This window comes from Ovis canadensis, chromosome 24 (genome assembly GCF_042477335.2).
Source record: "Ovis canadensis isolate MfBH-ARS-UI-01 breed Bighorn chromosome 24, ARS-UI_OviCan_v2, whole genome shotgun sequence".
NCBI lineage: Eukaryota > Metazoa > Chordata > Mammalia > Artiodactyla > Bovidae > Ovis > Ovis canadensis.
Genome location: NC_091268.1, coordinates 49,099,410 through 49,112,464, shown reverse-complemented (window position 1 = coordinate 49,112,464; position 13,055 = coordinate 49,099,410). Strand labels below are relative to the sequence as shown.

General features: G+C 48.9%; 1 protein-coding gene and 1 non-coding gene across 5 annotated transcripts in view; both read left to right on the top strand.

Annotated features, from left to right (window-relative positions):
• Positions 1 to 13,055, top strand: part of HIP1 (huntingtin interacting protein 1) — a 133,846-nt gene that overhangs the window by 70,451 nt on the left and 50,340 nt on the right. The window contains exon 1 of one of the 4 annotated variants that reach the window (XM_069571094.1): positions 11,272 to 11,436. The exons of the other annotated variants lie outside the window; for them this stretch is intronic. Within the exon in view, the coding sequence (XP_069427195.1) occupies positions 11,419 to 11,436 (18 nt within the window). The 5' untranslated portion in view covers positions 11,272 to 11,418. Of the gene's footprint in view, positions 1 to 11,271; positions 11,437 to 13,055 lie in introns of those variants that run through there. 4 annotated transcript variants of the gene reach the window in all.
• Positions 3,814 to 3,886, top strand: TRNAV-CAC (transfer RNA valine (anticodon CAC)). Its single transcript has one exon. It is a non-coding gene; the product is annotated as a tRNA-Val (tRNA).

Below are 13,055 nucleotides of genomic sequence, written 5' to 3'. Positions count from 1 at the left end.
AGAGGCTGACTGACATCAAGGACGGTCTTCTTCAGGTAGCCTATCTAGGTTTTCTGAAAGACTTTCTCCTTTTTTGTTTTCATGGGACCAAAAGATCATAACAGATGTGCTGAGGTCAGAGCAGGAGTTTAGTAAACAAGCTGGCTCTGGCTAAGAATTCAGTTGTAACCATCAAGGTTGTACAGTGTCGAGCCTGTGTCTGGCTGGTGTGGCTGGGTCTCTCTGAGCCCACTTGTTTATTTATAAAGTGTGCCCAGGGTCCAATCTACCTTGCAATGCAGGGGATGAGGGTTTGATCCCTGTTTGGGGAACTAAGATCCCATATGCCCTGGAGCAACTAAGCCTACGGGCCACAACTAGAGATCCCACGCTAGGCAACCAAGACCCAGAGTGCCTCCACCAAGAACAGATACAGCCAAATAAATAAATACTTATTTATCTTAAATAAGCATTTGTTTATCTTAAAATAAATAAGTAAATAGAGTGTGCCCAGTTTCCTTGCCAGGGTTTCTCAGCATCATGCAAATGAATGCTCTCTACAGACTGAAGGGCTAGACGATAAAGGAGCAATGCCGTTGCCGTGATGATCCAGGCACACCTGGTCCACACATCTGAATGAGCTGAACAGGTGAATTGGGAAGATTTAACATGACTGGATTCACTGCCGGAGTCAAGTACCATATTTTCGTGCAGCCACCCCCTTGTGTAAAATAGGTCTCTATTTATAAGTTCTTTGGGAAAATTGGGTCACAGTCATGTGGAGACCACCATCTGAAGTGAGAAATAAAGCTGAAGGAGGAAGTGTGAGGGGGAGTCGCTGCAGCCTCATCAGAGTTTTGATTTCCTGAGATCAGTGACCCCATGATTTCTCAGCTGGGAGGACTCATGAGTTATTCTTGCTGCTATATTTGTGTCTGGGGTAGAGAGTAGAGGGAGAAGGCTTCAGAGTAATATGGAGGTGAGTTTGCTTTGAAAGGTGCTCTGTCGTGTCCGACTCTTTGTGACCCCATGGACTATACAGTCCATGAAATTCTCCGGGCCTGAATACTGGAGTGCATAGCTGTTCCCTTCTCTGGGGGATTTTGCTGTAGAAATAGAGCAAAAAAGCAGAGGTTTGGGGGATAGGGGAAGTGGCAGGCTCTGGCACTAGCAGGGTGTCCCGAGTGCCTCCTGACTCATTCGTTAGACACAGAGACACTCCTAGTGGTGTCTGGGAGAGGCACGGAGCCATCCACATGCCCCTCACCCCCCACATCCCCTGATGCCCCACCCCTGTGTCTTGGGAAAGTCAGAGCAAAGTCACTTCTGTGCTGCTGAAAGAGAAAAGGCGAAATGAACCTCCAGGTTGGAAATCTGGGTGGAGGAGAGTGCTGGAGGGCATGGTGAGGGGAGGAGAGGAAGTTGAGCAATGTGGGTGGTTTGGGGAAAGACACAGCTCAGGGTTTCCACTCTTGCAGACCAGCTGTCCCTCTGGAAGCCAAGGCCATTGCGAAAGGCTGCTTGAGCCCAGCTCGGCCCCTCCTGAATGACGAGGATGCGTCGGACGGGCAGGCCCAAGGCATCACTTTCTAGGCAGAGTCTTGGCCCCAAGAGGGACTCGCGTGAGTCCTCAGCTCAACCCCTGTGAATGTGGCGGCGAGGCAGTTGGGGTCACTTGGAAAGCAGAACGAGGCTTCCTCTGTGACCAGAGAACAGAACTGGGGTGAGGGCAGGGTGTGCCTTTCCGAAGCCACAGCGCCTGCAGGTGGGGGAGAGGGAAGATGAGCCAGCGTCGCCTTTTTCCCTGAGACGCGGTGTCTCAGGATCTAACCCTCATGCCCTCCATCCCGGGACCTTCTGAAGGCCCTTGTGGGTACCCCACGGTTGTCATAGATGCCCTCCCCTGGGAGGGGAGGCAGCTGGTGTGCAGAGTGGCTCAGCCCCACAGGAGACACTGGGCTGCTCTCATTGATGGGGGACAGGAGCTTGCATTTGGCTGGGGGACAAAGCGTGGGGAGGATGCTGATCTTTGTCTGAGAATGTGCAGAATGGCCTGGTTGAAGGGGACTCTTCCATAGTCCTGATAAATGAGGGTGGGAAGGCAGAGCTTGTTGGCTCCCTCCCCCTATCAGGAGGATGCATTGGGGTCCCCCTTTCTGTAATCAGTCACTCCAGTGCTGGATGCTCTGATTCAGAGCCTGTCGGAAATTTCTGGGGATCTTTAGGGGTACAGAGCTGGGGGGAGGCGTCTTTCCCATCATGTTAGCCCCTATTCTTTCTCATCCTTGTCTACAAGATGTTATGCGAGACTGTGTTAAGATCCTTGAGGATGGAAAGTCAGATGCACACCCCATCTGCTTAGTTTTCCTGAGATGCTGGCCTAATGTCTTAAAGGGGAAGAAAGGTCAGTCTCACAGGACTTGCTTCCAAGAATGTAAGTGGGCTCCAGGTGGTGGGTGCTGCCTCTTCTTTGAGGAATCTCTTGTGAATAATGTGTGGAATTTTGCCTTCTTCTCTTCCGGTCAGTCACCTTTATCCTCACCCATGTCTGGTCTTTGGGCACCAGTCCATTTCCCCAAGATCTCACCACGATGCCCAGAGTATTTGTGTATCACCTTTGTGTTGTTGTTGAGTCTCTCAGACATGTCAGACTCTTTTGCGACCCCATGAACTGTAGCCTGTCAGGCTCCTCCATCCATGGGATTCTCCAGGCAAGAATACTGGAGTGGGTTGCCATTTCCTTCTCCAGGGGATCTTCCCAACCCTTGCTGTCTTAATGCCTTGTGTGTTGGTCGGAAGCTTGAGCTCACTCAGCACTGGGGAGACTCCTGACTCACCTTGGGTTTGCTCTCTCGACACACTCTGACTGTTTTAGTTCAAAGATCATTCTGGACAGAAAATACAGAGGCAAAAAATAGGCGTTTATCATTGATATGGCATCATTGCTGAAAGCAGCACGCCCATTCCCTGCTTGTTCTTTTGACTTTTCATGTGATATGGTAGAGAGAGCCCTTTTGGGGTCTCCAAACGTTTTCTGGAATTCCCATCTCATTTTGGCTTTCGCTTTCTGGTCTTGCTTGCACACACAGGCATAGGTAACCCGTGCACCCACGCTGCTTTCTTTCCTCATGTGAAATTGCAGAGTCAGGACAAGGAAGGAAAGAATAGGAAGAGGAACAGGAAGAGGATGGTCTTTATCTCCCTATAAACAGTTAACTCTTTGGTGACAAGATCCACTTTCACTCCCATCTCCAGTGACACCAGTATGGTATCCTGAACACAGGCAGCGCTGGTCCAGGTACATGGATCATCCCCATCGCCTGCGAAAGACCCACCTGGCTTTGTATAGCACAGTCCTACAGCCTAGATGGCAGCCCTGCCCTGCATATAGTAGATATTTGGTCAAAACCACAGTTCTTCTGTATTTTCTTCCTTAAAAAAAAATTTTTTTTGTTTTACACGTACCATAAAATTGTCCGTCTCAGCCAATGTAAAGTGTATCAGTTCTGTAGCATCTCATACGCTCATGATGTTGCATGACTATCACAGCTCTCTAATTCAGCCCATGTGTTTCATCACTCCAAAAGGAAATAGTGGACCTATTCAGTCGCTCCCCTGTTCCCCCTCCTACCTGAATCTGGCAATTAGCAATCTGCTTTCTGTCTCTGTGGATTGGCCTATTCCGGAGCTTTCATATAAGTGGAATCATACAACACGTGGCATTTTGTGTCTGGCGTCTTAGCGTCATGTACCTGAGGTTCATCCCTGTTGTAGCATACGTCAGTTCCTCTTTTTGTGAGTTTTTATCGTGGTAAAAATGTGTATACCGGGACTTCCCTGGTGGTCCAGTGGCTAAGACTCTGAGCTCACAATGCAGGGGCCCCAGGTTCGATCCCTGGTCAGGGAGCTAGATCCCACAAGATGCCACACACCACAACAAAGATCGAAGATTTTGAAATGTCCATGTCATAAATTTTACCATTTTAACCTTTTTTAAGTGTACAGTGTGTACTTTCATATTTTTGCATGACCATCACCACCAGCCATCTCCAGAACGTCTTCATCTTCCGGAACTGGAACTCTGTCCCCATTCAACCTTAGTTGTCCATGCCCCGCTCCTCGCAGCCCCTGACAAACCCTGTTCTATTTCTCTCTGCACGTGACTCCGCTAGATTTCTCATGCAAGTGGAATCCAACAATGTCTGTCCTTTTGTGACTGGCTCATCTTACTCAGCCTAATGTCCTCGAGGCTCATCCATGTTGGAGCAGGTGTCAGGATTTCCTTCCTTTCAGAGCTGCATAATTGTCCGTTATGTGGAGGCACCTCATTCTATATTCCCCTGTGGAGGGACACTCGTGTGGCTTCCCCAGTGTTTTCCACCTTGAACGCTTGTTTCTTCAGCTATTCTGGGTGTTTCACAGCCCTGGCCACCCTGCTCCCAACACTGGTTTGTACGACTCACAAGTTACAGAGCTGAGGGACATTTTGAATCCTTTCTGCCCTGCATCTCGGGATCAGGCACTTGGAAAGAAGATTCTGGAAACTTTTGCAGGATTGCAGACTCGGGTACGGGAGGTAGATAAGAGAGCAAACCAAGTCACAGGCGCTAACAGGACCACCCGCCTCATCTGTTTACCCCAAGCTTCCAAAGCTGATGCAGTAAGGGTTGCCCCTCACCGCACCCCCACCCCCCCACCCCGTGCTGGGCATCCCTGAGGCCCTTGGTGGTGGCCACCTGTGGCTTTGCTGAGCAAATGCTTCCCACCCACTGCGTGCCCTTGTCATTCCTTCTGTCTCCTTTCTGTCCCACTTCCTGCTTTTTCCTTCTGCCCTGCCTGGTCTCCGGTTTTCCTATACTTGCCCCAGGCGGTGAGCCCTCTGGTCCCTGGCTTTGGGGACCTGCCACCACCCCCTGCCAACGCCCCCCACCATGCCCCCACCAGGCACATCCTCGGTGCCTGCCCCTGCCATGGAACCTTTGCGAGCCAGCCCGGCCTTGGCAGACCGAGCACTGGGCCCTGCCAGCAGCTGTGTGCGTGACCCGACCGTAGCCAGCTGCCCCTGCAGCCCCGGCCTGGGCCTGGCTTCCCACAGAAGCATGGCCTGAAGAGTTCCCGTTGGCAGCCACTGTCCTGAGGGCGCAGAGGACAGTGGTGGGGGGCTGGGGAGGGGGTAGGCTGGGGGAAAGTGGCCCTTCCTGCCGTGCCTGCTGATAATCGGCTCTCCGGAACCAGCCTGGGACACAGGGGCCAGCTGGGTCAGGAAGTGGCGTACAATGCCGCTCTTTCAGGGGAGATGCTGCGCGGTCTTGGGGCCTGTGTGACTCCGGAGGAATCTGGGGAACAGCCTGTTCTTGGAGGATGTTCTGTAACCTGGGCCGGAGGTGAGCAATGGAGCCCCAGACTTCCCACCCTTTGCCTGGGGTTCGGCCCCTCAGGCATCCCCCAGCTCCAAACCCGATTATTTCCTTCAGAGGAAAGAGAGGAAAGAAAGCAGATTTCCTTAGGAGACCATGAATCACATTCCTGGTGCTTTTTAGAGGCAGGCTCACGGGGAAGCAGTCATTAAGTCCTTAATGATTTGATGGTTTATTAAGACTCTGTCCTGCCTTAGCAGCTGCAGGCCCACGAGGGCAGAAGCCAGGGTCCTCACCCTTGGGATTTTAGTCTCGGTACGGGAGGTAAGACGATATGCTTGTTGTCAAATGCATAAAGAGAAACGGGACTTCAAAAAGAAAAAAGAATGAGTTACAAAGGATTGGCCGTCGATGCCTTGTGGTGATCTAAGTGGGAAGGAAGTCTAAGAAAGAGTGGAGTGTATGTGTACGGGTAGCTGATTCACTGTGCTGTACAAGAAACTAACACAATATTGTGAAGCAAGTATACTGCAATAAAAATTAATTTAAAAAAATTATTGGCCAAAGTGGCCTGGCAAATCTAAAGGAGAGATTCAAATTGCCAACATTCATTGGATCATAGAGAAAGCAAGGGAATTCCAGAAAAACAGCTACTTCTGCTTCATTGACCATTCTAAAGCCTTTGACTGTGTGGATCATAACAAACTGTGAAAAATTCTTAAAGGGATGGGAATATCAGACCACCTTACCTGCCTCCTGAGAACTCTGTATGCGGGTCAAGAAGCAACAGAACCTTGCATGGAACAACTGACTGGTTCACAATTGGGAGAGGAGTATGACAAGGCTGTATATTGTCACCCTGTTGATTTAACTACATGCAGTAGGTTCACACACACGCTAAGTCACTTCAGTCGTGTTCAACTCTTTGTGATGCTATGGACCGTAGCCCACCAGGCTCTTCTGTCTATGGGATTCTCCAGGCAAGAATAATACTGGAGTGGGTTGCCATGCCTTCCTCCAGGGGATCTTCCTGACCCAGGGATCCAATCTGTGCTTCCTACTGCTGGTGGATTGCAGGTGGATTCTTTACCGCCGAGCCTCCAGGGAAGCCCATATCCAGAGTCCATGTGTGAAGTGCTGGGCTGGATGAGTCGCAAGATTGCTGGGAGATATGCAGATGATAGCATTCTAATAGCAGAAAGTGAGGAGGAACTAAAGAGCTTCTTGATGAGGGTGGAAGAGGAGAATGAAAAAGCTGGCTTACAACTCAACATTCAAAAAACTAAGATCATGGCATGTGGTCCCATCACTTCATGGCAAATAGAAGGGGGAAAATGGAATCAATGACAGATTTTCTTTTCTTGGGCTCCAAAATCACTGTGGACAATAACTGCAGCCATGAAAATAAAAGACACTTGCTTCTTGGAAGGAAAGCTATGACAAACCTAGACAGGATACTAAAAAGCAGAGTCATCACTTTGCCGACAAAGATCCGTATGGTTAAAGCTATGGTTTTTCCAGTAGTCATGTATGGATGTGAGAGTTGGACCCTAAAGAAGTGCCAAAGAATCGATGCTTTTGAATTGTGGTGTGGGGAAGACTCTTGACAGTCCCTTGGACTGCAAGGAGATCAAAACCGAAGCTGAAGGTCCAATAAAGAGCCACCTGACGTGAAGAGCTGACTCACTGGAAAAGACCCTGATGCTGGGAAAGATTGAAGGCAGGAGGAGAAAGGGATGACAGAGGATGAGATGGTTGGATGGCATCACCAACTCAATGGACTTGAATTTGAGCGAACTCCAGGAACCAACTCCATTGAAGGACTGAAGAACAGGGAATCCTGGTGTGCTGCAGTGCGCCGGGTCCCAAACAGCTGGACACGACTTAGTGCCTGAACAACAACAAAGAGGTTTCCATGCCTCTGCCTGTATACTTCTTTTTTTTTTTTAACTTGTTTTTCACTGCGCTGGATCTTCACTGCTGCGTGCAAGCTTTCTCTAGTTGCAGCGAGTGGGGCTGCTCTTGTTTCAGAGCACAGGCTCTAGGCACGTGGGCTGAGTAATTGTGGCTCATGGGCTTAGTTGCTCTGCCACGTGTGGCATCTCCCCAGACCAGGGATCAAACCCCTGTCTTCTGCACTGGCAGGCAGATTCTTAACTGCTGGGCCACCAGGGAAGTTCTACTTGTATACTTCTAATAATAGGAAATTCTCTTTTATGAGACAGCTTTAAACTTACCCAGAAACCGCCTCACAGTACTTCTACCCATTGGTCTAGTTTTGATCCCTGGAGTTATTCCTCCTCCCACATAATCCACCTTTCAGAATATTGATATTCCTCTAAAATTTTTTCAGGCGCCATGTGCATCTCACTCTCTTCTAGAAGTAGTCTAGTTTGTCAGTTTCCTTGATAATGTACAAAGTCTAACAGTGAATAGATAGTGGTTTACATGTGAATTTATCTTCATAGAGAGTTAGAACCATCCCCTCCTTCATTTTGAACCCTGTGCTTCTTTTAATACATCCAGAGCTCAGACTTGCAGTTTGATCAACCACACCACAATGTTGCTTTTATTAAGTTAGCAGCCAAATAAAACACCAAATCATTTTCACAAGTGCTGCTCTGAGTCATATCTCCCCTGTGCCTTCTTTAGACCTAAATATAGGGAACTTCCTTTATACCTGCTGGATTGAATCTTGTGAAGTTTCACCCATCTCTCCAGTCTGTGGACCTTGTCTGTGGTGTGGAGCGGGTGGCTGGTATGGGGTTTGTTATCCAGAGCCTAAGCCGTGGAGCCACACTTCCAAGTCTGAGTTCTAGCTCTCCACTGGCTGGTGGAGGGGTCTTGGCGATTTACTTGGCCTTCCCCCACCCTGCCCCAAATATTTATTTTCCTGCGTCTTAATTGTAAATCTAGGTCCCCGAAAGTGAAAGTGAAAGTCGCTCAGTCATGTCTGACTCTTTGTGACCCCATGGACTATAGAGTCCATGGAATTCTCTAGGCCGGAATACTGGGGTGGGTAGCCTTTCCCTTCTTCAAGGGATCTTCCCTACCCAGGGATTGAACCCAGGTCTCCCACCTTGCAGGTGGATTCTCTACCAGCTGAGCCACCAGGGAAGCCTGTGACCAGGGATCAAACCCAGTTCGATCAGTTTGATCAGGGGTCAAACCCAGGCCCCCTGCATTGGGAGTGTGGAGTCTCAGCTGAGCTGTCTGAGCCACCAGGGAAGACCTGCTGGCTCAGACAGTAAAGAATCCGCCTGCAATGCAAGAGACCTGGGTTCGATCCCTGGGTTGGGAAGATCCCCTGGAGAAGGGAATGGCTACCCACTGCAGTATTCCTGCCTGGAGAATTCCATGGATGGAGGAACGGGGTTGAAAAGAATCAGACACGACTAAGTGACGAACACTTTCACTACCGGGAAGTCCTTATTTGGCCTTTCTTCCTCAGCCTTGGTTTCCTCATCTGTAAAATGAAGATGATTAATACTAATGCCTACGCACAGGATGTAGAGTATAAGACATTAGTGAGGGCTTCCCTGGGGGCTCAGAAGTTAAAGCGTCTGCCTCCGATGCAGGAGACCCAGGTTCAATCCCTGGGTCGGGAAGATCCCCTGGAGAAGGAAATGGTAACCCACTCCAGTATTCTTGCTTGGAGATTCCCATGGACAGAGGAGCCTGGCAGGCTACAGTCCAAGGGGTTGTAGAGTCGGATATGACGGAGCGACTTCACTTCACTTATTAACACAGGGCCTGGTAGTAATCACTCATTAGTAGCCATTACCTGGATGATTATAACCATTGCCACTGCTGGTTCACATCCTTGTTCTTTTAAAAATGGCTGTTTCTCACCGCCCCCTCCCGAAGCCTCTCGGTCCTTGCTTAGTGACCCCTCAGTCTGAGACGCCTGTCTTTGTTCTGCCACCAGCCCAGCTCAAATCCTCTGAAGCATCTTCGAGTCTCCCCTCTCCTGCAACTGGGAGCTCCTACCGGCCAGTCCTATTGTAACCGTTTCATAGCCCACCTTATGGCCCGTTCTTCCCATTTTCACGTCCACCCTTTAGATTGAGAGCTTCATTTCTTCACTTCCCTGCTATTCATAGCTGCTTCCAGGACTTCCCTGGTGGTCCAGTGGTTAACACTCTGAGCTGTCCATGCAGTGGGCGTGGGTTCGATCCCTGGTCAGGGAACTAAGATCCCACATGGCCAAAAAAAAAATATATATATATATAGCTGCTTCCTTCAACTCTTCCTCCAGCTGCTTCCGTCCTTTCCTGCCCGCACGAAGCCCGTTGCCCACCCCCACCCCCACTGAGTGCCACCTCCCCTTCTGCTTTTTTCCCCACTTCTGCTCTTGCACATGTGTGGTCCTGTGGCCCAACTGGTCCTCGTGTTCCCAGCTTTTCCGGAGCTGGGCTCCAGGATCTGGCCACTTGAATAGTATGACCTTGGGCAAGTGGGTGTCTTAGCCTTTCTGGGCAACAATCGCAGATGCCCCTCGAGTTCGTAGGCGGCGTCAGTGAGAGGAGTCAGCGAGTGGCAGGGGAACACCTGGGAGACAGACAGATAACCTCCTTCTTCCTTTGTTAGTTTCCCTGAGCAGCATCACAGTTTCACAGGACAGAACATTTTCATTTTTCTCACACACACAGTCTAAAGTTACAGACTCGTGAGATATTCTTTTATGTGGCTTAAGGAAATTTAAAGGTTGTTTTTGTTCTGTTTCTTTGTTTTGTAAGCGAGGCTCATACTGACCACAAATTTGGGCAACTGGTCTTTGATCCGTCAGTATAAACAGATATTTGTGGACTAAATCTAAACCCCACCCATCACAGCCCTCTCTCGAGACCCTGACTCGGTTTCTAGCATTTCCGGCCAACAAGGATTTCTCTTTTTCCATCACAGCCCTTGCAGCTGGCTGTCTCTCCCGACCTCCTAGGACCTGACCATGTCCAGTTCACACCATCCTGGATCTGAGTCTCTTGACTGTCATCTTACATTTATTAGGTCCCTTATAATTCCTTATGAATGCAGGCAACCTTTAATGGCTCAGCAAATGTGGTCACTTTGCCCAGAGGTCTGTCTACAGCCAGGATCCCATCATTGTGTCAGGGCCAGGAGAGAAACATAGTTGAAAGCGTGTGACTCGCCTGAGGAAGTCTGAAGAAAAGGGAAAAGGAAGCAGAAGCCGAGAAACAGGTTCAAGGAAGGACTTGTGAAAGGAAAGGAAAGCTGGAAGCACTGGGCCTCCAGAGGACACGAGTGCTGCCTCAGTGGGAGATTTGGGGCAATAAACTTTTCAAGCCCTAATGTTGCCAAAGATGCTGATAAACACCTGAGATTTACTTGTTTTCTTAATATTTTATTTATTTATTTGGCTGTGAAGTGAACTGAAATTCGCTCAGTCATGTCTGACTCTTTGCAACCCCATGGACTATACAGTCCATGGAGTTCTCCAGGCCAGAATACTGGAGTGGGTAGCCTTTCTCTTTTCCAGGGGATCTTCCCAACCCAGGGATAGAACCCAGGTCTCCCACACTGCAGGCGGATTCTTTACCAGCAGAGCCACAAGGGAAGCCCTTATATGGGTCTTAATTGCAGCATGCGGGATCTTTTTTTTTTTTAAGAGTCAAAGAGAGGAGGCTTGTTTTATATTTTATTTATTTATTTATTTATGGCTGTGCTGGGTCGCCGCCACTGCACAAGGCTTTTCTCTAGTTGTGGCAAGCCGGGGCTACTTTCTAGTTGCCATGCACAGGCTTCTCGAATCACATGGGATCTTTAGTTTCAGAATGCAAACTCCTAGTTGCAGCATGTGGAATCTAGTTCCCTGAGCAGGGATCGAACCCGGGCCCCATGCATTGGGAGCTTGGAGTCTTAGCCACTGGGCCACTAAGGAAGTCCTGGGAGTAAACGTCTTACTCCTTTCTTGCAGCATGTCTTACGTGAGATTCCTTCTGAACTGGTCTAGCCGTTGCACTGAGATCCAACAACTGTGCTCAATGGCGCCCCCTGCCTGTGCTGTAGAGAAGAGGGAAGGAAGTGTCCACCCTCTCCTTGTCTTCAGGGAGGACTAAGCCTGATGGGGAAAGGATCTTGTGTAAGTCTCTTGGGGCTGCCACAACCAGTTACCATGTATCGGGTGGCTTAAAACAATAGACATGTGTTGTCGCAGTCCTGGAGGCAAGCAAGTCAAAATCAAGGTGCCAGTGCGGCCATGTTCCCTTTGGACGTTCCATCCTGGCCTCTTCCTAGCTTCTGTTGGTTGCCGGCTGTCCTTCGCATTCCTCGGCTTGTAGGCACATCCCTCTGGTGTCTGCCTTCATCTTCGCATGGCTCTCTTCTCCCTGAGTGTCTGTGTCCCTGGGTTTTCACGTGGTGTTTTTTATAAGCACACGAGTCATACTGGACTTGGGACCCACCCTAATTCAGTAAGACCTCATCTTAACTATCTCTGCAAAGACCCTATTTCAAATGACATCATGTTCACGGGTGCTGGGGGATTTGAACTCCAACGTATCTTTTCTGTGGAGACATAATTCCACCCGTAACAGAGCTTATGCTGTTAAAGAATTTGAATCTGGCTCACAGACTTATGTTTGTGAAACAAACTTATGGTTACCAAAAGGGTTGTGGGGGTGGTGGTGGGGGAGGTAAATTAGGAGTTTGAAATTAACATGTACACACTACTACATATAAAAATAGGTAAACAAGGATTTCCCTGGCGGTTCAGTGGTTAAGACTTGGTGCTTCCAATGTGGTGGGTGCCAGTTCAATCCCTGGTCAGGGAACTAAGATCCCACGTGCCACGGGGCAACTAAGCCCATGCCGCAGTAAAGACCCGGTGCAGCCAAAAGTAAAAATAAAAATAAAGAAATTATCCTTAAAATTTTAGGTGTGATCATATTAATAATATAATGGTTAATATTCAGAGTCTTTTTTTTTCTTTTTCCTGTAGAGATTTTTACTGAAATATTTGCTGGTAAAATAGCATAACACCTGGGATTTACTGCAGATAATCCAGGGAGCAGGGGAATCAGTAACCAATGGTAAAAAGCCAAGGTCAGCACACCAGGCATGTGCTCAGTTGCTCGGTGGTGCCCAACTCTGCGACCCCATGGACTGTAGCCCAGCAGGCTCCTCTGTCCGTCGGACTTTTCCAGACAGGAACACTAGAGTGGGTTGCCATTTCCTTCTCCAGGGGATCTTCCTGACCCAATCAAACCCGCCTCTCCTACATGGGCAGGTGGATTCTTAACCACTGAGCCGCCAGAGAGGCCTCAGAACACTAGGCGCAGGCGAAATCCAGACCACCTCCTGATTTTGTAAATAAAGTTCTTTTGAAATGCAGCCACAGTCATTCATTTCTGTATCTCTGAGGCTGCTTTTTCACTCCAGTGGCAGAGTTAACAGTTGTGATGGAGACCATGTGACCTGCAGAGGCTAAAATATTTACTAACTGCCTCTTCACAGAAAATGTTTGTGACCCCCTCATCCCTAAGAAAGCGTGTTTGGCTACAAGTTCATAATCGCTGGTGCTGGGGACCGATTATATGAGGGCTTATTAGACAGACCATTACATTTGTGTGTGCTTGGACTTTTCCATATTGAAAAGTTAAAAAAAAAAAAAAAGACGTGGAGCCAGTAATCTCACTCCTTATACTCTATTCCTTGGGAATGAAAGCATCAATTAATAAGGATATATGTATAAGAATGTTT